At 45.0% G+C, this 24,770-nt stretch overlaps 1 protein-coding gene across 1 annotated transcript in view; it reads right to left on the reverse strand.

Moving 5' to 3' along the window:
* The window catches only part of Kcnmb4 (potassium calcium-activated channel subfamily M regulatory beta subunit 4), a 53,270-nt gene that overhangs the window by 17,440 nt on the left and 11,060 nt on the right, over positions 1 to 24,770 (reverse strand). Inside the window, exon 2 of the mRNA XM_038315144.1 lies at positions 10,783 to 10,910. Within this exon, the coding sequence (XP_038171072.1) occupies positions 10,783 to 10,910 (128 nt within the window). The remainder of the gene's footprint in view (positions 1 to 10,782; positions 10,911 to 24,770) is intronic.

The following is a 24,770-nucleotide window of genomic DNA, read 5'->3' on the forward strand; positions in this document are numbered from 1 at the left end:
AGCCTTCAGTTCTGATGTAATCTCTCAATATGGAACTAGACACGAATGTACATGGGAAAGACTAAGATTTCAGATTCACTGTTTTGTTCTCGAAGACTCATGCTATGTCACTGAACTCAAAGTATAAAGAGAAAGCCAATATGTTTATTTTTAAAAAAAGAACTATGGTGGGGGGCTGGAGAGATAGCTCGGTGGTTGAGAGCACTGGCTGCTCTTTCAAGGACCCAAGTTCAAATCCCAGCACCCACATGGCAGCTCCCAGCTGTCTGTAGCTCTAGTTTCCAGGAGACTTGACATTGTCATACAGATGTACATGCAGGCAAAACACCAATGTACATGAGATAAAAAGAATTAAAAAATTCAAGTTATGGAAATAATTCGAACTATGGAATCAGACCCTTCTTTAATCAAAGATTAAGAGGTACCTCTCACAGAAACTAGAAAATAAAACTAGCGATGAAAATTTTAACATAAAACACCAATTCAACGGTTTATTTAAAATTCAGATCTGAGCCAGAGAGGTGGCTCAGCAGGTAGAGGTGCCAGCTCCGCAAGCCTGAGGACCCGAGTTTGATCCCCAGAACCTACCTAAGAAAGCTGGATCTGTAACGCCAGGACTCCGGGGTTGAGACAGGGGGTGAAACTCATAGGCCAGCTAGTGGGGTACACAGTGCAGCAGCAGAAACAGGGCAGCCTTGTCCCCACAAGGAGGAAGAAGAACACTTCCCTGAGAGTTGTCCTCTGACCTTGACATGTGGGCCACGGCATAAACCACCTCCACCCTCTTGCCAAGGAAAATAACTAAATAAATTAAAAACCCGGGTCCCATTTTTGTATGCAAATTAATCCTAAGAAGCACACAAGTGAGAAATCTTTTTCTTTAGAAATTCGTCCTAGAAAACATGGAAAGAAAAAAGAAAATATCTTCATAGCCAACGACGTACTTAAATTCCATCTATAAATACATTAAAATAAAGATATTTATTAGAGCAAATCCGTTTCTGGAATGCAAAGACCTGGTTAAAAAAAAAAAACAATCACAAAGGACCAAGCACTTTTCACTGTGTTGGTTATAAATGCATTCAGAAGCACATATCTACATATGGCGTCATTCCCTACAAAACCAAATTACTGTGAGAAGGTGACACTACCTGCTCCTCCACGGACCGTGGACCATTTGGCTCTTTCCTGACTTTCTCTCTCTTGCACCATTAGGGTTTTATAAAGCATCTTCAGTTCTTCTGAATGTACAAGACTCAGAATTAAGAGTCGTTAAAACCACACAGCTTGGGAACGCAAAGGAGTTGTGGAGACCGGAAAGTCGCCAGTCCATCAAAGTTTATAGGTGAGAAAGCCAAGCTCCATGTAAGCGAGCAGTACTTTTCTGACCAATTGCCTTTAATTCTCTATTTTAATGGCTTTCAAACTGTGTTCTACAGAGCTCTCTACTCATTTGAACTCAGGCTGTTATGTTCATCTGTCTTTAAAATGCTAAGGGTAAAAATACACACTACAGAATTAGAATACATCCATTCAGTGGCATAAGTATAGCATGTTTCCTCTTTTTTGAGCAATAGACTCTCTCTCTCTCTCTCTCTTGTGTGTGTGTATGTGTATGTTATATTGCTTTATCCATTAATAAAACCCCATTTATTTAATCTGTCAATGCCCAAGCCTCCAATGAGAGAAGAGCCAGGCTACTTGTTACTGTTCCTTACGTGCTATAAATGGATCAAATGGAAGGAGACAAACATATATTATTACTCAGGATGCACTGCTGTGCATATGCACTCTTTATCATAACCCAAATAAAAGCAAGACTCCTCAAGGTTGATGACGTCACTCTCGATTCACAGGTTAGGAAACCAAGCCGGAGAAAGTGAGCCATTCACTCAAGTTATACAGTGAATCCAAGGTAGAGAAGTATAAATTCAGAGACACGGGGTCACGTGGCTGCTGCCTTTAAGCAATTCTCAATCTGTAAGGAGTGAATGCGAAGACTCATTTAACTCGGGGAAGTATGAGGAAAGCAACTGTGGGGACGTGAGAATAGAGAACGGAAGTGATTAGCGACAGACACAAGGGAAACTGGAGCACAGACAAAGTCACCCCCAGAGTCACAGGGTGAGGAAATGGCTGGGTCCATCCTAGAGCCACGGGGCTGTGCCAATATCTCGTGGTGAAAACAACGAAAATGCGCCCATATGAAGGGATGGGGTGAGAGGAGCAAAGGCATTATGGGAAACGGAGTAATGAGAGGACCAGAGCAGGCAGCGGGAAAACTGAAACACTCCCCACTTCTCTCCAGGGTCAACAACACACACACTCTCACACGCTGCTCTCCAGCCTCACTGGCTCGACAGTTACCGAGCCTCACAAAGCTTCCTTGCCTCAGAAACCACGCACGCCACGGTGCCTCACTGCAGAGTAGCCTTCCTCTGTCTTACTTTTACCTACCTAGTTAGGAGTTCCTGAGCCATCTCTGCTTCTCCCAGCGTGATTCATTCGGGTCTGCAAGGCCCCATCACGCCATAATATCTCAAAGCAGGGCCTGTAAGTCCTCTTCGTTGCATTACCTGACTTTGCAATTATACAATATATAGAGACCCTGCCTATTTTGTTGCTTTCATCTGTCTGTCTGTCTGTCTGTCTGTCTGCCTATATATCTATTTTTTGATCTCATGCTGACACATAGCTCAGTAACAGAATTTGGAGCTGAACTGGAGGTAGAAAAAATTAATCAAAGATATGATGATGCTAAGATCAAACGGAGTCTTAAAATCAAGACACAACCCCAGCAAGGGGAGACAGCAGACAGAAAGAACAAAGCGAAGAAAACCAGTTTGGGTTATTGCAACCACGTAGACATCTGAACCGAAGTAGTGGCGGAAGTGGAATTCAAAGGATGATACAAGGGCTGGGGCCGGATTCATTCATTTGATGAGGGTTTGTGAGCATAAGATGGGAGCTGTGAACATCCATCTGTTCAGATGCACAGAGGAAACAAAAACTCTCTCCAAGGAAATCCCTACCTGTTCAGGTGCTAACCAGTTAAGGCAAACATGAGGACCCCTATGCACCTGTTTAAAGCAGTGTTCAGGCAGGAGAACCTCCATTCTACTGCTAGAACATGCTTGGGAAGGGGGCCTACGGTGGGTTTTACAGCAAAAGGATAAGCCCAAGGAACAAAAAAGGAAAATGTATAGTAATCCTGACTGAACAAAAATTGTAGATACAAAATGGACACATTAGAAAGACTGTGGGCACCAGGGGTGAGGGAAGCAAACAGCTCGGAAGCAGTAAGAGACTGTGTGAATGGATGCACTCCTAGGGAAAAGTCGCCCAAAGGACACGCAGGCTGACCTTCCATCACTGGTGGCTGTCCGGTCCTGCAGATTCTCCTGAACACAGTTCACCTCAGTTAAGACTCCACGAATCTCTACCTTAGATTTTTAAAATGGAAGTTTCTGGTAACGATGCCTCTTAATTTCCTGCGACGGTGAGAAATCTAAAGGTTGCTTTAAATATAAAGTTCACCTTCTCAAGAGCATCTGGGAGTGGATGCCATGCATCTATTTTAACTTCATGTGTGGCAGTAGTAAGAAACAGGAAGCTGCCATCTCACGCCTCAACGGCGCTCCTATTTCCTCTCACGTATGTCAGACGGAAGAGCCAGCCTGGAACCCCTGCATTCCCAGAGTCACTCAAGAATTGCATCTTGTCGCCAGGCTGTGGTGAACACCCTCCCTTGTCTCTGCACTTGACAGTTTGCAGACAGGTTGCTGACAGGAAGGGTAGAGGTGTGTATCCCTGCTGATGGAGGGGTGATGGGCTTAGAGGGCTGGATTAAGACTAACACAAGATCTCCTCGGAGATACTTCTTTGGTCTTGGCCCTGGATTCAGGGCAGAGCTCCTATTGTACAGGTGGTAGGGCCACCTCTAGCCCCTTCCTAACCCCCTGAAGTTCATGCTGACACTAATGAGGTGGCCCTGAGAGGTGGGGGGCATTGCTTACCGAGGAACCAGCTTGTGCTCAAAGAGCTTGAGAATTCAGGAGCTGGAAAGTTCAGCACTGCCCCTCGACCTCCAGAAAGGGACGGGAGCTGCAAGCTGACTTAGCCACTGGTTATGCCTACAAAATGGGGGTTGGTTCTGGTGAGCACAACTATGTGCCCGAAGGGTGGCATGCAGAACAGGCTGTGTAATTGTCCTGTCTACATCCCATCTGGCAGTTTCTGAGCCGGGTCTCTTGTGATCACCTGGCATAGTGGGTGAGTGTTCCCTGAGTTCTGTGAGGCGTGCCTTCTAGCATGTAACTGAGCTCATGCAGGTGGGCCATGGGGACCCCGACTTTGTGCACATTGGTCAAATGTGCAGTGGAGTCTTGGGACGGCGGGTTGGTGTCAGCATCGAGGGAGTGTGGTGAGCTTGAGAGCGCACTCTAACTTGTGGGACTTGATGTTAAAAGTCCAGGGATGCAGTCGCCAAATTGGATCGAACTGCAGGGCATTATGGTCCTGGAAGTGAACTAAAAGACTGCTTAGGCGGCAAACCCTGCACACTTGGTACCAGAAGTATAGTTGAGAGCAGTGTTTTCTGTTGAGGATATGGTACAGGGCTTGTTCCTATTTGACAGCTGTCACTACTGTGGAGGGACAGTCCTTCCAGACTGGTGCTGGGGAGATTCAGGACTCAAGCCTTCATGAGAAAAACCCTTTTAAAACAGAACAGAGTGGGGGATGGGGGAGGCGTTATCGGAATCGTCATCAGCTAGGTGGGGCAGCAAGCAGGTTTGTCTTCACCTGTGTTCTGAAATCAGTGCCCAGCCCAGGGCAAGGGCTTCAGGAGAAAGGGCTCTGTACAAAAGTGTGCTGACCCCCGGGGCCTGGTCCCATCCTGGCTCCCACTCTACAAGAGAAGAGTTCCCTGCTTATTAAATTCTTCCTTTCTTCCTGGCTCCTGCTCCTCGGGCAGTGTTCCAGTTTCACCGGCTTCACTTAACACATTTAATTTCTTTTCTTTCTCTGGCCAGTTTAACTCTGCAGCCGGCTCATTTCTCTCCGTGCGTTCTTGCTGCCCTTCCAGGTATTCGGTTCTTTCCCAGACTTTTAGTTCATTGTGGTAAGAATTTTAACATGGGATCCAACTGCTTGCTCAACAAACATTTTACTGGCTTTAAATTTTTTTCATATGATATATTTAGATCATATTCTTTCTCCTCCCCCAACTTCTATAGTCTGCCCACTTCCCTACCCACCCAAGCTCATGTTCTTTGTCTCTCCCCCCCAAAAAAAGCAACCCCCAAATCGAAACAAGCAAAAACTTCCCCAAAAAACAACATAAACATTTGAAGTCTGAAGTCTGCTCTGTGTTGGCCAACTACTACTAAGCATGGACCCTACGCTGAGTGTGTCTTATATAGCCAGTGTGACTCCATGGAAGAAAACTGATTTGTCCTTCCCCAGGAGGTATCTTCTTGGTTAGGGGTGGGACTGGGCGTCCACTTCCCCTTCTCAGTGCTGGGATTCTGTCTGGCTTGGACGTGTGTGGGTCTCACGCACACCGCACACCGTCACAGTCACTGTGCGCTCACAGGTACATCAGCCCTACTGGGGCTTGACAAACTCTGAAGCATAAACCACCCTGGAGCTTGGCTAGAGGTACAATGTCGTACACAGCTCCTTAGGGGTCTCATCCTTCATGAGGGAAACGTACACCTGTGGATTCCTAACCCCCATTTCTTTCCTCTCAGTCACTAGTAAGTACCGCCATTTCGCTCTTTTGTCTGTGAATTTGACTGTTTCAGGCACCTAATATCACAGAGTATCTGCTTTTCTGTGCCTGGCGCATTTCAAAGAGCACAGTATCCCCAAAGTCCATCCATGTCGCCACATTACAGGACGTCCTCCATTCAAAATTGTAGCAGTTACCTATTTATTGTGTGTGTGCACACATGCATGTGTGTGGGTATGCTTATCATGGCATGCAAGTGGAGGTCAAAGGGCAATTTGCAGGAGTCTGTTCTCTCCTTCTACCATGGAACTTCCAGATATTGAACTCAAGTCATCAGGCCAGGGAGCACACACATGTACCTGCTAAGTCATCTCCCCATCCCATCAGGCCGGGTAGCACACACATGTACCTGCTAAGTCATCTCTCCATCCCATCAGGCCGGGTAGCACACACATGTACCTGCTAAGTCATCTCACCATCCCATCAGGCCGGGTAGCACACACATGTACCTGCTAAGTCATCTCCCCATCCCATCAGGCAGGGTAGCACATACATTTACGTGTTAAGTCATCTCCCTATCCCATCAGGCCGGGTACCACGCACATGTACCCACTAAGCCATCTCTCCATCCCATCCTTTTTAAAGGCAGTCCACTGCATGTATATACCATGTTTTCTTTAGTGTTTTGTTTTGTATTTCTTGTTGTTTTAAGATGACATGGCATGAACAGTCTTACTGAGTAGCACAGGCTGGTCTTAGTTTCTCGGGCTCCACCCATCCTCCTGTTTTAGGTCCCCAAGGAGCTGACATTCCTGGCATGTGCCCGAGTACTTGCCACATACCGTGTTTTCTTCATTCATCTGTGCATGGACATTCGGAGTGTTTCTATATCTTGGCTACTGTGAATGTCTCAGCAACAAACACAGAAGTACTCTGAACCTTTCGATACCCTGACTTCAAATATTAGTTCTGAAATTAATATTCAGAGGTGGAATTCCTCGGTGGTATGGCGCTTTTAATGTTTTGGAGGGATCGCCACACTGCCTTCCACCATGGCGGCAACAGTGTGTACACCTACTGGTAGTGCTGAGCCTCCTGTTGCCCACACTGTCACCAACAGGTGTCTCTTGAAATCTTAGTCCTTAAATTACAACAGCTACCCTGGAAGGGTAGAGTGATAACTCAGTGTGGTTTAGAATTGCATTTCTCGGGAGATAAATAATATAAATAGAGGTTCACAGACCTACGGCCTTTCTGTGTCTATTGGGGAGATGTTTCAAGTCCTTAGCTCATTTTTAAATCGTTCTCCTGTTGTTATTGCTCTCGAGCTGTGGAACTCTTCCCACACTTTGCAGATGACCCCTTACCAGATATGTGATTAGCAAATATTTTCTCTTTACTACTCCATCAGCCTGAGACTTCTCCGACACAGAGATTTACAGTTGGGTGCCCTCCCTAATTGCTCTCACAGTGTCCGCCTGGCCTAATATAAAATGAGTCCCATCTCTGTCCTCTGAGGCAGGGCCTGCTGCTGCCAAAGCCTTCTGAGAACAGTTCTGGATGGCCTCCTTCTCTTCTGAGAGGCCTTTCAGGGCAGCATTTCCTGTCAAAGGGCTGCTCTTTTGACTTTGCTCTCAACCTCTGGCTACTCCGCCTCCCTCTCCTTGCCGAGGACGGAAATGTAGCCCATCGACATTTCTCTTCTCGTTCTGTTCCCAGCACACAGTCTTTCTCTTGGCCTCAGCGACAGCTTGCGTGGCCAGGAGTTCCAGGTCTGTCTAACACTGCTCCCCACGTCTTGTTCCTAGACTTTTAGTTTAAGTTCCTAACTCTTTTGGAGCCCTCTAGGCATGTCTTAGGAGTGAGCGCCTCTAGCTCAGCAGCACCATCACCGTTGGACTCTACTTATCTCTCATGCAGTCAGATTTGACACCTTCCCTTCCCTCAAACATACATTGCCATGAAGGTCGGCTGGTCCCCACTCTAAAATGCCTTTTGCATACAGAATCCCTGTTTTGCTACATCGCCACCGCTGCCGCTGCCGCCACCACCACTGCCGCCGCCGCCGCCGCCGCCACTACCACCACCCCACCACCACCTACTACCACTACATCCTGATGTGGGATTCCCCTTTGTGTGCTGTGAGTATGATTGGTTGATTAATAAAGAAAACTGGCTTGGCCTGATAGGGCAAAAGAATAGTGAATGCTAAACTAAAGTGAATGCTGGGAAAAAGAAGGGCGGAGTCAGAGAGAAGCCATGTAGCTCCACCGGAGACAGACACCAGAACTTTAGCCAATAAGCCACAGCCTTGTGGCAATACACAGATTAATATAAATGGGTTAAATTAATATACAAGAGTTAATATAAATGGGTTAAATAATATACAAGAGTTAATATAAATGGGTTAAATTAATATACAAGAGTTAATATAAATGGGTTAAATTAATATACAAGAGTTAATATAAATGGGTTAAATTAATATATAAGAGTTAATATAAATGGGTTAAATTAATATACAAGAGTTAGTCAATAAGGAGCTAGAGATAAGGGGCCAAGTAGTGATTTAAATAATATAGTTTCTGTGTGATTATTTTGGTTCTGGGCAGTCGGGAACCAACAAGTGGCCCTCCTCCCAACAACAACCACCACCACCATCATTTAGGCCCCCAAAGACCTTCATCAGAACCAGCAAATGGCAAGAGAAGGAGTTCTTGGGGTCAGACTAACTGGAATTCTTTTTACTTACTGTCTGGCTACACGCCCTGACTATTAGCTCCATAATTCTTTAAGACTCAGGTTCCTCCCTGTGAGATAAATGGGAACTACTGTAAAAAAAAATTTAGGTGACATTAATAAAATGTCAAACACTTGGCACATAACAGTCATTCAAAAATACAAAGACCGTGCCGTCTCCTTCCTGCCTGCCTTTAACCCATCTTCCAAACCCAACATGCACTCAGCTCTCACACAGTAACTCCACCCTGGAAAACTCAGCTAACTTCTCAAGTAAGAAACTCTATTTATGTCAGTCTTTGGGTAAAAATAAAATTTACAAAGCTTTGCCTATTTATTGCTTGTATCTTCAGTACAATGTTATTGACATTTTAGAAATCCAGCCCCGGCTACCTTTCAGGTTACAACCAACACTCACTGTGATGACCTACGCGCCTAAGGAACCTTGTTTCCAAGCCTTGGGTGCTGCAGGGCAGCCACCCCATTTCAAGGTCTTTCCCTTTTCATCCCTAGATGATGCCATCATACATGTATCAGCTCAGCTTCTATGTTCATCAATGAATACCTATTCCTTAAATCTTCTGATTAAGTCAGTACACTGCATTAATTCACTCATTCACCAAATACCACTAAGACACAGTCACTGGGCTAGACACCAGGGAGACAAAGACGAAGAGTAACAAGTACACGGTGAGCTATGGAGATGGGCATATGCAGTGTAACAGGAGAATTTCAGCAGAGGATTATAGGTATGTGCAGCCAGAAGTGGTTTTAGTTCTCAGTTAGATCAGATTTCCTAAGGCTGATGTTTGTCAAAATGCTGATGCTTAAGCTGACTGTAGGGGATTCTCACATAGTTAGATAATGAAGTTTTTTTGTTCTATTTTCTATTTGTCACTTTATGTGCATGGGTATTTTGCTCACATGTGCCTATGCACCACCTGGGTGCCTGGTATCCCAGAGGTGGAAGGGAGTGTCAGATCCCATGGAACTAGAATTATGGATGATGCCATCTGGGTGCTGGGTTTCAAATCCCTGTCCTCTGAAAAAGCAGCCAGTGTTCTTAACCGCTGAGCTATCGCTCCTACTCCAGTGATATTTTATAAAACTCCTTAGCATGTTAGGTGAAGCAAGGGTTCCAAATCTCTGGGACAAAATTGTACACGGTTATCTATGGGACATGGGACACAAACATGGCCATGCAAAGGAAGATACTGTAGCTTTCTGGACACTGACGTAAAGAATAACAGATGATCTTTCTAAGTAACTAATACCCACCATGAACCACACACCTATCTTAGCCTGCACCTAGCCACACATGAGCCCTGCCAACCCATGGCTGAAGTAAGCAAGAGACTGAAGGTGCATTGCTGTGCAGCAACAGGTGCCTGACATAGAGACAATGCCAAGACGTGCAAGACTATTCTGAGAACTATCTGTGACCTGATTAGACTCCTGCGCTCGAGAGCTGGCCTGGCAGCAGCATGGAGAATGGCTTCGTGTGGCACAAAGTAGAGGTGACAGGACATAACCAGACGACCACAGCAATAGAGATGAGAACAAAATCCAAATATGAACTAAGCATCACCACACAGGGAATCCACAGGATGCTGAAAACAGGGTTAAGGGTAAAGGAGGAAACTAAGGACCATTTGGATGGTTCTGGGCCAGGTGAACAAGTGAATGACAGTGTCGTTCACCAACAGAGAGATTACGAGAGGAAGAGAAGGAGTGCCATAACTGTGAGACATCCAACAATAGATGTTGGAAATTAACTTAGTGTGACCACTCTAGGTGGGCAGCCAAGTGTTCTGATTGAAGGGGTCATCTTGATACAGTGCATATGGTACAGCGAGAGCTTCCCAGGCAGGTAGAGTTTGAGCACTGTGGACACTTTCTGCTACTTCATCGGAACCGAAAGAAGGGTTAAGGACGGATGTAGCTCAAATGCTGCATAATGCTTAGGTTGCGTGCAATAGCCTGTGAGTCTTACAGCACACCGGCAGTGCACAGTGTTTCCTAGCAACGTCACTGCCTCTTAGTAGTGTATCCACAGGGTGTATCCAGGGTACAGGTTCTCCTCCTTCCCCCCCACCCCGCGTCTCATTTTGTTCTGTATGTTCTTCATATGCCTCCCATCCTGCAGAGCAGGAAGTGGCTTAACACTTGGAAGAATAGAGATTACAGGCTACACAACAGTCGAGAGTATCTCCAAGCTACGCTTTCTCCAAGTGGGCCCAAACTACGATTCACCCACGTAACAAGTCACACAGGCAACCAACATTAATATTCACATACAAATACTGACGTACCTTTGATGTTGATTGAAATAGCAAGTAAATGGCTGGGAGCCGATCTCATCTTTCCAATACTGTTGCCAGTTCATGACACTTTCCAAATTCTTCTGGTTTTCTCTCTTACAGGGCGGGATATAGGAGCACTAACAGAACAGAACACAGAGAGCCAACCTATTAGTCTACAGAATGGTCAATGGGATCCTTCTGGTTCTCAAATATTTCATTTAATTGTAGTCCGTGGCTTGGGACTGGTGAGAAGGTGCAGGTTCAGGGGCCGCCATTGCCTGGGTCAGCATAGAATACCCGTCCCAGTGGCTGTGAAGGTGTCACTACCATGCATCATGGTTTTCCCTGTCACTCTTGAGCCACCATTTTGATCTCAAGACAGGAAAAGATTCTGAATATTACTGAAGACACCATGCTCATGCCCAAACAATCATCACAAAGCCATCTGAAAGTGGCTGAAGGCCCTTGGCTAGGACCATCCCAGGGACCCACAGTCATTATTTTTCTACAGAAACGGGAGTGTTAGAGGTAACAAATCTAATTTTGACACAGTCTTTAAATACAACCAAATTGACACTGCTTAGCTACATTTCAAATTTCCAATTTGGCACAATGGTTAAAAAAAAATCCAATAGCAAAATTACCTTCAGTCACTAAAAAAAAATGAGGAAAAATTTTTAAGCAATGAGTTACAATGGTATAGCAAATTAGAAGTGAAATACACTTTCTCCGTCTTTGCAAAGATCTGTCAACACAAGGAGGCGAGGGGACGGGTATTAATTAGTATTCCCAATCCGTATCTGTGAGTCTTTGCATTTTCTTCCTCTACTTTTAACTAACCAATAGTTCACAGCCACTCTCGAGGTGCCACTTTGCCTGCTTAAGTTTCATTTCCCACATTCTCCGGGACGATGGAACCAGCAGAGATTCCTCTGAAGTGTACAATGTCCTTTGCTAACCGATGGCTTTCCTAGCCGTTCCCGTGAAGAGAGACTCGAGGAAGCGGTACAGATTCAGCAACACCGAGAAGCCGCTCTTAGCTGCGGATGTGAAAGCCAGCCCTGAGCATCCTAAGCCACTTCGCCCACTTCGGTCGTTTTTGATGGTGAAGATGGCAGCTTCTACCCAGTGGTAATAACAGGCAAAGATCCAATGGGCCTGGACCTGCGTGCTTCTTATGATCTCCATTTTACAGACGAGAACATTAAGATTCCTCTCAACCCTGCCACTAGACTCAGCGATCCCATTATTCTCTTCTGAGGTGTTCACCAATGATGAGGAACGGAAGACAAGAACTCGAACTTTTCGGTCTGATTTGGTTCACACTGACCTATTCATTCATTCTCTTATTCATTTATTGTTATGGGTTCTGTTCATATGTGTGCTTGTGTGTGCAGCCACACGCATGTACATGTGTGTGAAAGTGTCCTTCGTTGGGTACCATCCACATTGTATTTGAGTGAGTTTCTCTCTGGTTTGCAATTTGGCCAAACAGCCTAGGGCAGCTGGCCCAGATCCAGCTCTCTCCACCTTCGATCTCACTACCACTGGGATTATAACAGTGTACCTACCACCAGGCCCAGCTTTTTACATAGGCTTTAGAGACCCAAATTTCTGTCCTCATACTTTCCTGATCGAACCATCTTTCCTGACTCCCCCACCCTTTGTCTTTTACGAGACAGGATCTTGCTCTGTAGCTCCGATGGGCAGGGAACTCACTCGAGGGCTAGGATGACGGGTATGTGCCACCAAACCTGGCTCACCTGTTTCATTTGCAGCATGTTAAATTCACAAGAAAAAGATTTTCTCCCCATCGCTTTCTGTTAAAATGCAAAACCGTGTTCATGATGTGCGCAGCTCTTCAGTCTCTTCCTGCCTGCCCATCCTTGCGGAATCCTGGGAGGCGGCCAAGTCGAAGCGCTTGGTCCTCAGATCCGCCACATGCTGTCACAGTATCTACGCAGCACAGACTGTTACCTCCTGCTAGTGCTCTCTGTCCTTAGTCGCCTCTTTTTGAGAGTCAGCTCTAGTGTTACCCATCTGTAGGAATCTTCTTGTTCTTGTTCCAAACCGAATGTGTTGACCCAGGAATCAAACCAACAGACTCACAGCTAAAATCACAGAGCAGCACACTTGTCTGCCAGTGTCAGGGCTCTCTCTCTGGCTGCTGAGTTGAGAGCAAGAGCTGTTTTTTTTTTCTCTCTCTCTCCTGTATGTTCACCCTGGTCCTGGTGATGATTTCAAAACAAGTCTAGAACATACGAAGACACGTTTTCCTCAAGATAATGAAGTTTATCTTGAGTAAACTTTCCTGAGGAAGCTGCTTTCCTAAGTTAGACATTTTAAACTATAAATGCACATGTATTTTAAATTGTAGTAAATTTCATTATTTTCCATCCTACATAACAAACTCGTGTTACATAAATAGGTTTTTAACCACCGAAGAGCTGAATATGAACCCCATGGACACACAGTTTCCCTCTATTTCCAAGGGAACAGCGCAGTTTTGTGGGAGAGTCTGGATTATGGGTTTTTCTAAAGCTTCAGTTGAGCTTCAAAGCCACAGGAACAGTATGTGGCTTCCGTCTTATGATTTATTTGGTGTTTGGTCTTGGGTAAATTACCTTTTTCTGGGCTCCTGTTTTGTTTTGTTTTGTTTTTTCTTTTCTCTAGTCTGTACAACCTCCAAAATAATTTTTAGCTCTGCTTCTGCCTCTCCTCTTGGAGGCACATCAAGAAACGACCCAGCCAGAAGCAGACTACAAATACTGTCATAGCATTTTCCCCAGAAGTGATCCCACCTCTGGGGAGATGGCAGGGAGACACAGCTGAGCCACTGTTGCTGCGGGCAAAGAGGACCAAAGACGACCAGAGCGGTGGGTGGGTCCAGCTCTGGGAACGGTACTTTCTTTACGTTAACAAGACCATGAGCTGCCCACCAATTACTCCACACAGTGTGTTGGGTATTTCCTCTCCTTCCATTAACACATCTTTCTACCCAAGGTCAAAGTGAGACCAGGTGCCAGTTTATTGTGCTCTTTCAAGGAAGGAGAAAGTTCCAGTCCTGGAGGCAGATCTGTGAGGTACAAACATCTCAGAAGTCATCAGGACCCTTCTAGGATTGGGTGTCGTTGGCACAGGGCCACACTAAACATGTCAGGGGACAACCAAATGCAGTCAGAACATGCTAAAGCTATTTATAACTTAGCTCGAATTCTTTACTATTCAGTTTTTAGAGCAAAATAGGTTTAAAAGACATATCTCTCTACCAGATGGCAACTGCGGGATTTGATCAGGGGAATCACACCCGTGTTTCTGGAAACATCAGAGGAAAACGTTCATCAAGGTCCCTAATAGGCAAGCTGTGATTTCACATGATGCGAGAGAAGTGCCTGGCTGTAGGGAGCTTTCGGCGGCTTCTGAAAGCAAACTATATTTCTGTATCAGGAAAAATAAGCATGAGATTCTTTCCCCATGGACTCCATTCTTTCCACTGGTTAAATAAAGAGTCTTTAGCATTGTAGCAATTTGGTAAAGTCAATATCGTTATGAAAGGAAGGAAAACGTTTAAAAGACTAAACTTGGGTTCTTAATAATCATTATTTTTCATTTTCTCAAATCTTGACTGCCTAGGTTATTTATCTCTAAATGTCTTGTGAATTATCTTGGATCCTTCTAGAGCCTTTTTCAGTCTTATACACAAGATCATTACAGATGGATAGAATTTTAAAGTCCATTAAAAACAAAGTCTTAAAGCAGTGTTTTCAAAGAGGATTCTAGAAAAGCTGTCATACAAAAATCCCTTCTCTCTCAATCATGCCAACTGGATGGTTTTTCTAAAACTTCAGAGCTCTGACCTGACTATTTCTTTGGAGAGGAACCTAAATGCACAAACCCACTGCTTAGCATTCCCATCCTCGCAGACAACGCCACTGGCAAGTGTCAGCATTAGAATCTCATCTCCAGTATACAGAAGGGAAACTTAAGGGTAGTGAAATGGATCAGCAGATAAAAGGGGCTTGCTGTGAAGCCTGATGACCCGAGTTCGATTCCCCAAAACCCACATGAAGGAGGGATGAAAGAACCAGCTCCCAATGCTGTCCTCTGACCACAAGCAGGCCAAAGCATATGCATTCCTGTGCCTACTCCACCCCACCCCTGACACAAACAGTGTTTTACAAATTAAAAAGAACAGGAATGTTATATTGACAGCTCTAAAATAGTTTGTTCAAGGCCACAGTGGAAAATGGGGCATTTTGTGTACAAAGTACAGTTAATTTTTGTTGTTTTTGTTCCACTTTGGGGTTGTTGTTTATTTTGATTTTGAGACCAGGTCTCCCTCTGAACTGGAACACCCTAAGTGGCAATGAGTAGCCTCAAACTTACTATATGGGTTGAAGATAGCCTTGACCTTCTTGTCCTCCTGCCCCTGCCTCCCAAATGCTGGAAGGGCAGGAGTATGCCATCATACCTGGCATATAGAGTGTGACCCCCCCCCCCACACACACACACGTCCTCCTTTTTCTACCCGCCTAGCTTCCCAGACTTCCTTCTTTGCAGCTTTTGACTTTGGGACTAAGGAGATGCCCCATTTGAGCACCGTATCATAGAAAACCAATGTCACCTCTCTGGAATTAGTGTGCTCCTCCCCAGGACTAGCTGATGAGATAGTCTGCTGCAAAGATCTGTTACCCTGGTCAGAGAAAGCCAATTCTAAGTCTTCCTCCCACCTCGTTTGGCTCAGGATCAGTTTCTAGAGGCAGTTATAATTGTCTGCAGGTGAACCGTTAGATACAATGCCTTTGGTGGCGGAAGACAATAAGGATTCCCTTAGAGAAACTTCTTCCCTGTGATCCCGAACTATTTGGTTTCTGGTTCTGCAAAGGCAGCATTTCCCACCTCCTCACGCCATTACCACCCAAGGAACCCGCCCGTATTCGGATCCTCATTCCTGGCACCTGAAATGGGAGGGGATCCCTTTCTTTAGAAAGGTAGAAAAGAGGGGGAAGAGAGGGAGGCGTCAGATGTTCCCAAAGGCAGTGATGATGGCACATCTATAATGTGTGAGAAAAAAATCCAAACGGTGACACCAGGGAAAGAGGCCAAGATGAACTGAACACAGCTCATCCCAGAGTTCTCCAGTATATGGTGACAGGGTAGAGGTGCAAGCCTTGGGTTTCCTCCAGTAGCTGAGTCAGCAGGAAAGGGGAATCCTCTTTTGTCACTCTGTGTGACTTGGACGGCAACGAGTGGCCTGCCAACGTTAAAAGAGAACCCGTTTGCTTAAAATTTAGCTACTTTGGGGCTTTAAGACTAGTAACCAATCACAAGAAGGGAGCCTGAATTGGCTTTGTTATAGCTCCACAAGGAAAGACAGCACTAAGAGGCAACTATGGAAAAGGGAGACCCATGGGGGGAGGGGACAGATCAAGCTGGCTTGGCTCCTACAGTAAAGTGCTCAGGGACCAGCAGCTCCGACTCCGGAGTGTGACAGCTCAGGGGCAGATCACCTTCTGGAGCTGCCCATCTACTGTCTGCTAAAGAGCCTGGAATAAATGACACTCCGTCATCATCTACTCAACACCGCTGCTTCCATCCTCCCACCACGAGATCAACACTGACAGAACCTTCAAAGCACAGGGCTGGGTCAGGGACCTTTACAGCTCTCAGAGCTGTGTGTGCTTCTCGTATGACCAACACAATTGGGAGGCATTCACCCACTAGGACATTAACCACTCCAGGGGGAACAGTCAGGGGAGTCCCCGAGAACCTGCCTCAAAGCTAAGCATGGCGAGGAGAGGCCCCTGGCATGCAGAGAAGGAAAACTATTACAGCAAACTCAGACATGGCAGACAGAGGACAACGCAGGCTCAACACCAACAAACCATAGGAACCACATGAGTTCACAAAAGCATCTGACCGCACCTCTGAGAGTGTGGCTAGCAGTCTCCAGAGCATGAGGATAGAGAAAAGCTGTTCCAATACTTCATTTTGTTTTTTTATTGCCTTCTTACTTTGCTACACCCCCGTTTTTTTACTATAGTTTCATGAGCATTTTTACTTCATCATATTAAAGTTACATGTTTTTATATTCCCCTTCAAACATTTAAACTTTTGCATACCTTTCATTATAATGAAATGCCTTATAAGGTATTCTCCTTTTTGCTCCACACCCATTCCTTCATACTTTAAGTAATTTTTGTTACTTTGTAAAAAAAAAATACCGTGTTTTAATACATTTAGAATTTTAAAAATTGTTGTCTGAAGATTTCATACTTAAATCTTCAATTTAATCTTTCCAATTTTTCTGCCTCCCCCAACACTTCCCCTTTCAAGCTTCAGGTCCTCTTCTTTTTTTCAATTTAATTTTGTTTTAATTGTGTGTAAGAGTGTGTGTCTGTATGTGGGTATATGCACGTGTGTGCATATGCACACGGAAGCCAGAAGAGGGCACTAGACCTGCCAGAGCTGGAACTACAGGTGGTTGTGACCTGCCCAATATGTGTATTGGGAGGCAAACTCTAGCCCTCTGCAGGAACAATAACCTCCTCCCCCTCCTTTTCCTCCTCTTTCTCAAAATAACAATGGAGTCCAATTAGTGCTGTTTGACTACACATGGATATGTAGACATCCACAAGACTGTGGACAACCCACCAGTAGCCACACTCCCAAAGGACAACAATATTGTTCCCCCAGAAGACATCAATGACCAATAGCTCTTCAGTTAGGGGTGGAGCGCCATGAGCCCCTCCCCCAGCCATGCTAGAATGATGACCGGCTTGATCTTGTGCCTGTCTTATACAGATAACCATAACACTGTTGAGTGTAGTGTCCTCGTCAAGTACAGAAGACAGCATTTCAGGGCACCCTTCCTCATCTTATAACTTTTATATTATTTCTGTCTCCTCATCCACAATGTACTCTGAGCCGCTGAGGAGCTGAGCCATCTATCTGGTCAACTGAGATAGATGTCGCCTTTAAGACCGAGAGCTTGACAGTCACTTATTCTCAACACTTTTGCCAGTTGTGTGCCTTGATTTCTGCCCATGGAAAGGAGGACCTTCTATGACCAAGATTGGAAATAGCACAAAATCTCTGGTTGTAAATATAAACACTCAGGGGGTGGTTTAACAACATGTACATTGAGGAAGACAGCAGCCAATTCCTTCCTAGGGCATATGACCTTCCCCGATATTGGCTTTTGACATGGTTTACAGTCTCATTCCCTCTTTGTGGCTCGGGCTTCAAATCTACACTTAAAAAAAGCAATTGGTTGCCCAATAAACAGTCAACCACTACCACACCAACAGGCACAACTTGTCTGACATCTCTGTACTGTGCAGTGCCCACTGCTGGCAAAGTCCACTGCTGACTTCTCTCACCCAGTGGCCTGCACTGTGCCTTCCATCACTAGGAAAGTAGCCAGCAGGGAAGATGCTTCCTGCTCAGCTCCAGCTTGACTGCTCCATGTCCTGCAACACAAAGTGTGTCTCCATCACTCCCGCTCAGCACAGTGCTTGAAGCAGAGCAACGAGATAAAGAATAAAAAGCAGACAGATAAGAAAGGAAGAAGTGAAAGTGTCCCCATCGGCAGATTATATGATCCTATACGTCAGAGAACCCTAAAGCCTCCACCAGAAAACTCTTCCGGCCGCTGAGTACCTTCAGCAAGACAGCTGAGTGCTGGCTGTGCACCTGGAGGAGATTGAGCCTAGATCCTCATCTCTCACCCTGCACCCAAGGAAAGAAGGAGGCGGAGGGAGGGAATGAGGGAGGGAGGAAGGAAGAAAGAGGGATGGATGGAGGGAGGAAAGAAGAAATAAATGAAAAATTTTATGACCACTCCAAATATAACCACTATATGATGCAGCTATACAACTCCTGAGTACGTATCGAAGTTGCCATACCTCTGAGATATGATACTTGTTTATTAATATTGCACTATTCATGGTACACGTGCCAACAAGCATGTCCATCAAAAATGGATGATTGCTGTGCATATAAATAGCAGAACTGTATTCATCGTTATGCGGGAAAATGGCTAGAACTGGAGATCATTATGTTACGTGAAATACATCAGACTGAGAAAGATGAATACCAAACATTTTTCCTTATATGTGGATTCATAGGTGTGTGTGTGTGTGTGTGTGTGTGTGTGTACGTGTGTTGAGTGAGAGGGGAAGTAGAGGTCTTAAGGGCTGAAGAGGGGAAAAGAGGGAGTAACAGAACATACAATGTGAAATTCAAACCATGGGACTGCTTGGGGTGGGGACCAGGAAGAGGGCTGTGAGGGAGATGGGAACGGCAGTGCAGAGGTGACAAACACATATGAAAACGCCCTAATGAAACCCCTCACTCTGCATGCTAACTTGAAAAGCAGACTTTCTACAAGATGCAAAACAAAAGCCTGGGGAGAAATGAAGCATATAGTAAGTGCATTTGCTTCGTGTCCACCTTTATTTTTGCTTTTTGGTTTTCTGCAGCTGAGGCTGGCCTCAAACTCTCTATGTAGCTGAGCACGACCTTGAACTTTGGATCCTCAGCGTCTACCTTTCTAGTGCTGGGATTATAAGCATGCACCGCGTACCAGACCCTAATGCCTGTGGCTTGGAAAAATGGGTTTGACTTTTACATTCATGAGCGAAGCTGATGGACTGAATGAGCTATTATAAGAAATACAACATAAAGGCTTCCAGTGAATTTATTACGAAAAGACATAATCATCACCTTTGACACAGAATGTTTGATTTCGTACTTATTTCTTATTTTCCATTGTCCCATTTTAGGGCTTACCAAGGCTTATAATAGCATCCTTTTCAGCATACCACAAAGAATCAGCACTTTAATAGAACCTTTTTCGAGTAGGCTCTTTGTTATAATCTTGAAGAGTGCATTTCAATCATACAGGTAAGGTAGGCAGAATTCAGTTTCATTCTTCACTGAGTCATTTAAAAAATTATTGCATAAAACATGAAGTCTATTTAACCAAATACAGGGGTCGCATTCTATGTGAAGCATTATATATAATTTAAATATATATACGTTTATACATACATACACACACATATATTTCAAAAAAGAAGTGGAGAAAAAAATTTTCCTCTGCTTTTCTTTATGATTTCACTTGATTAACCCTGAAATACAATACTAGGATTAAGTATTTTCCAAATAATTTGGCTAGAAAACAAGTTATTAATACATTATCTTAATTTTTGAAGTTGTTGGTTGCCTTAATTACTTTTTTTTTTCTTTTTTTTTTTTTTGGTTTTTCGAGACAGGGTTTCTCTGCAGCTTTTTTAGAGCCTGTCCTGGAACTAGCTCTTGTAGACCAGGCTGGCCTCGAACTCACAGAGATCCGCCTGCCTCTGCCTCCCGAGTGCTGGGATTAAAGGCGTGCGCCACCACCGCCCGGCTTGCCTTAATTACTTTTATCTTGCTGTGAAGAGATGCCATGACAAAAGCAGCTTATAAGACAGAACATTTAATGGGGACTTGCTTAGTTTCAGAGGCTTAACCCATGACCATCATGGGGGAGCAAGGCAGCAGCCAGGCAAGCACAGTACTGGAGCAGCAGCTGAGAGCTTACACCTAGCTGATCAACAAACAGGAGGCGGAGAAATCTCAAAGCCCACGCCCCAGAGGCACACCTCCTCCAATAAGGCCACACCCCAAATCCTTCCTACACAGTTCCACCCCCTGGGGACCAAGCATTCAAACAGGTGACCTATAAGAGCCATTCATCTAAACCACCAGACATGTCTACTCAGATTTGCAGCTTTTAAAAATTAGTTTTAAAAATACAGTTGTGTATGTGTGTGTGTGTGTGGTGTGTGTGTGTGTTTGAATAAAGGTGTGCAATTGCCAAGGTACATACATGAACACTAGAGGACAGCCCGCTAGTGTTGGTTCTCTCTCCAACAGTGGGTCCTGAGGATCACACTCATGTCAAAAGATCTGAAAATCCTTTACCATTGAGCCATCCTACTGGCTTTCTGATTCGCAAGTTTATTGGTCATTCTGATGACATAATCCGAAAACATCTGTTGGCTATAGAACAAAGTCGAGTCAATTGCGAACTCCACAACTGGAATTACCTATCAAAAAGCCTCACTTCTCCTGTTGTACCTGCCTCACAAAGGCGAGGACTTTGCAGCTTTAACAGTCCTTCTATGTTGGAATGACAGAGGGGTTTTGTTGTTGTTATTTGTTTTTTCCTTCTGGAGACAGGATTTGTCTGGGTAACATGCTGTCTTGGAACTTGCTTTGAACACTAGACTGGCCTCAAACTCAAACTCCGCCTGCCTCTGCCTCCCGAGTGCTGGGATTAAAAACATGCACTGCTACCCGGAATGGAATGACGGGGTTGTAAAACGGGTAACTTGCAAAACTGACACTCAGTGATTTCCCTAATCACTGAGTAGGACACAGAGACCCTCCCCTCTCCTTCTCCCAGGAGCAGGCAGCACAGAGTGATTGGAGCATATCCACCCAAACATTTAAGATTTCAAAAAAGGATGAGAGTATTTGAGCCATGATGGGGCATAGGAGAGGGCTTCCCAGGAGAGGTGACTCCAGATGTGTATGACCAAGATTGCACGGGAATTTGCTTGTTAGAAAATGGGTTGGGAAGGTGACCTTCCAAGAAGAGACGTCATGTGCCAAGACTGCGTATGGATATTCCAGGAAGAATGAGTCAGCTCGTGTACTGGATGGAGAGGGGCATGGGAGATGGCACTGAAAAATGCCCACATTTTCCTGGTGTCCACCATAGAGCTGCTGCGGAGGACTCACTCCTGTCCAGGGAAGATTTCCACTTGCCCACCAAGGATGCTTCTAGATTGGCGCGAACTGCTAATGCTGGCGGTTATTAAAATTCAAGAAAGTTCAAAATGACATTCCACCTTCAAGAGAAAAAAAGTTCATCTAGCCTACGTGTTAGAAAATAAAAACACCCTGTCTTTGCTAAAAATAGATGCTAAATTGAAGTGGTAGCCAGACCAAAACAGGAGACTTCAATCTGGATGATGTTCAATAGGTTTTAGTAATAACAATCGTAAAAATTGTAAAAAAAAAAAATGTTCAGAAGTTTATGGTGATGAGTACAAGTCCTTGAGGAAGGTCTCAGGTGTGGCTCAGTGGCAGGGTATGAGTTCAGCATGCACGAGGCCCTGGGTTCAAGCCCTAGAATAAGTTCCTCTGGGAGACAGCCAACTGTCTTATGGCCATATTGAACAGCAAAAAGAAATACAACCTTCTTAATGCTCGTGCCCGCATTCAGACAGCCTTGCCGAGAGCACAGTGAATTATGAATACAGCAAGGTACATAATTCAATGCATGCATAGGTGGATGCATATTCCATTAAACATTGAACCCCAACTTCTGCATGAAGGAGGCTAGCAAGTCCTAGTCCCCTTGATCAGTCCCCTAGTATGAGGATAGATGTTGATGGTGAAATCTTGTGCTCCTATTTGTGGCAGAACGCATGTTCCCTATATATCATCCCCTCTCGTCCACACGTTTGCAGTGTGCAGCTGGCATTCCCCTACTGCAAGACGAAGGGGTGGAGCCTGTCTCGTCTTCCTAGGCTGTGAACGAGACAGTGGCTACGACAGAAATGGTAAGGTGCGACTTTTCTCTGCTGGCGTCTCTTCAGAACCCTTGTCCTTGGTATCAAAATGCGGCTCCGTATAGAAACTCCAATTAACACAGCAGAGGGACCACTGCCAGGTCTGTTTGTGGAGGGAGGGACTGAGGTCTCCAGGCAACACTGAGCAGCACTTGACTGGCAGGTGAGACTTCAGAGGGCCTCCACGTCCAGGCATGAGTCTCTCCACTGAGACCCCAGATACCAAGGAGCACGCGTTACCCATTTCCTTGTGCTCGGCCTCACTTCCTGACCCACAGATTTTTGTGAACACAGTTGGGTCAATTTGATTTTCAGGGATATTTGACAATAACTAACGAATTACAGGACTGAATAAAGGCAAAATAGATACCCAGACTTCAGGAATAGTGATGTTGGGTTTTGTTTTGTTTTGTCCTAATCTATATCCCTGAAGTTTTCATAAACTGAAGCCTTATGTACCAGTGCAATGAAAGGTACACCCCCTCATATTATCCTAGACTGGAAAGTGCTTGAATGCATGGCAGTGGGATGCTTATCTTTGAGGAAAGACCCTGTGTCCAAACTTCAAGTAGCACTAGCTGAACATATCCCGACTTTCCCCAATGGACTATGCAGACATTGACCAGAATACCAGCACAGCAGGGAACAGCAGGTGCTTACAGTACTGCTGGACACAGGTTCGGGGCTGACCTCAACCCTTTCACTATGACTGCATTCAGCGTGAGAGAGCGAAGGAATGAAGTACAGCATGGGGTTGTGCCATGCTGAGCCCTGGAATCCATGAACTTTCCTATGATGCTTCTTTACATCTGAAAATTCGGCTGCTACCACATTTTCTGTACGGATACAGAATGTCCTGAACCAAGAGTCACAGCCCACAGCTGCCCTATTCCAAGCTTTGATCTCCTTATCCGTAGATGTGAAGACATTATGGTGGCTGTCTCTCTAAGAAGACAGCTCTCACCCAAACAGGAAAAGGAGAAACTACTTCTGCATCTCTTAGGCAATCACAGAAGCTAAAGGGGAGGACAGATATTCCCATAGCCTCTGTATTCAACTTGTTTGTTTGGTTCTTGAAGAAGGCAAAGTTTGGAGAGTCACTTCATGGCTAATCCATCCTGTGATGAGTCTGCTTTCGCACACAGTCTACTAGATCAAGTCAGCTTACCTTGGACCATCCTATGGCTGCTGCTTATCAGTCCAATATGCCTTTCTCCATCTTTGTGGATTGAGAGCCCACAGAGATGGAGATTTTACCGTCTTGCTCAGAAGCACATCAGCTCCGCTGTGCTCTAGTCTACAGGAACCTGAACCTCCTCCACCGCACACAACCTCACACTGCCTGTGCAGGCGTGGTGCTGTGCTGACTGGGCCTGGAAAGCAGGAAGCACCAAGTGTCCTAGATTCCTGAGGAAAGTGGAAATGTGTCAAGAGGGTAGAAATCCAGGACCTGTCACGTCAGCGATGGAGCCCACTCTATTGGTCTAAACGGTTTCTGGGTATTCCTCCCAAATCAGAGCTGATTGCTATGCTGTTCACACAAAGGCATAAGTGCAAAGCTTGCTGGGCTCCTTTATATAAATGATGAAACCTGTATCAACATTTTGGATGGCGACTCTGACCCATTTACTGAGGAAGCCATACCCTTGCCAGCGTTAGTGGCAGCAGAGCAGAAAAACCTGTTCCAGGCCACAGGGCAGGAAGCGACCTCCACTTTCCTGTAAGGTCCTAAGCCTCCAAGAGCGAAGAAGAGGTTGGCACCAGAAGCATATGCAGCCTCCACAGAGTCCTGGTGGTGTACAGCAAACCATTCTTTCTTTGGCAAATGACCATTCTCCTTTTGAGAAACCACTGGTTTCTTACTGGTCTCAGTAAGGCTTCCAGGCTCCCATTAATGGGCCATTAAGATACCACGTTATCCACTGGTTACTAATAGATAAAATAGAGATTTATAAGATCAAATCTCAGGCGGGCAAGTTTCAAAACCAAATGGTTCTTTTTCTTAGTGCACATTCTCCTTGCACTCCTGTCTCTCTCAGCTCATCTTAATGTGCAATTGTTCACTGAAGCTCGTTTTTCTTGTATCGGGACAGACAGCCTATGGTGGGTTACATGAAGTCTATAGCCAGTTTTGATGAATGAAAAGATTCTTTTTCCATCTAAAAACTTACATTTACGTGAATATCCTTTCAGCTGAAATTACACCCCTGCTATTTATCGACAAATAATGTACATTCGTAGCTAAAAGAAACAGGTAAAATGGAAATCACATATAATGGAAGGAGTTTTAAATAGATAAAAAATTAGTGGTGCGAGTACAAATATACAAAACCACAAGCATGTATGTTATATTTTACAAATATGAAACAT

Source organism: Arvicola amphibius, chromosome 17, assembly GCF_903992535.2.
Source record: "Arvicola amphibius chromosome 17, mArvAmp1.2, whole genome shotgun sequence".
Classification (NCBI taxonomy): domain Eukaryota; kingdom Metazoa; phylum Chordata; class Mammalia; order Rodentia; family Cricetidae; genus Arvicola; species Arvicola amphibius.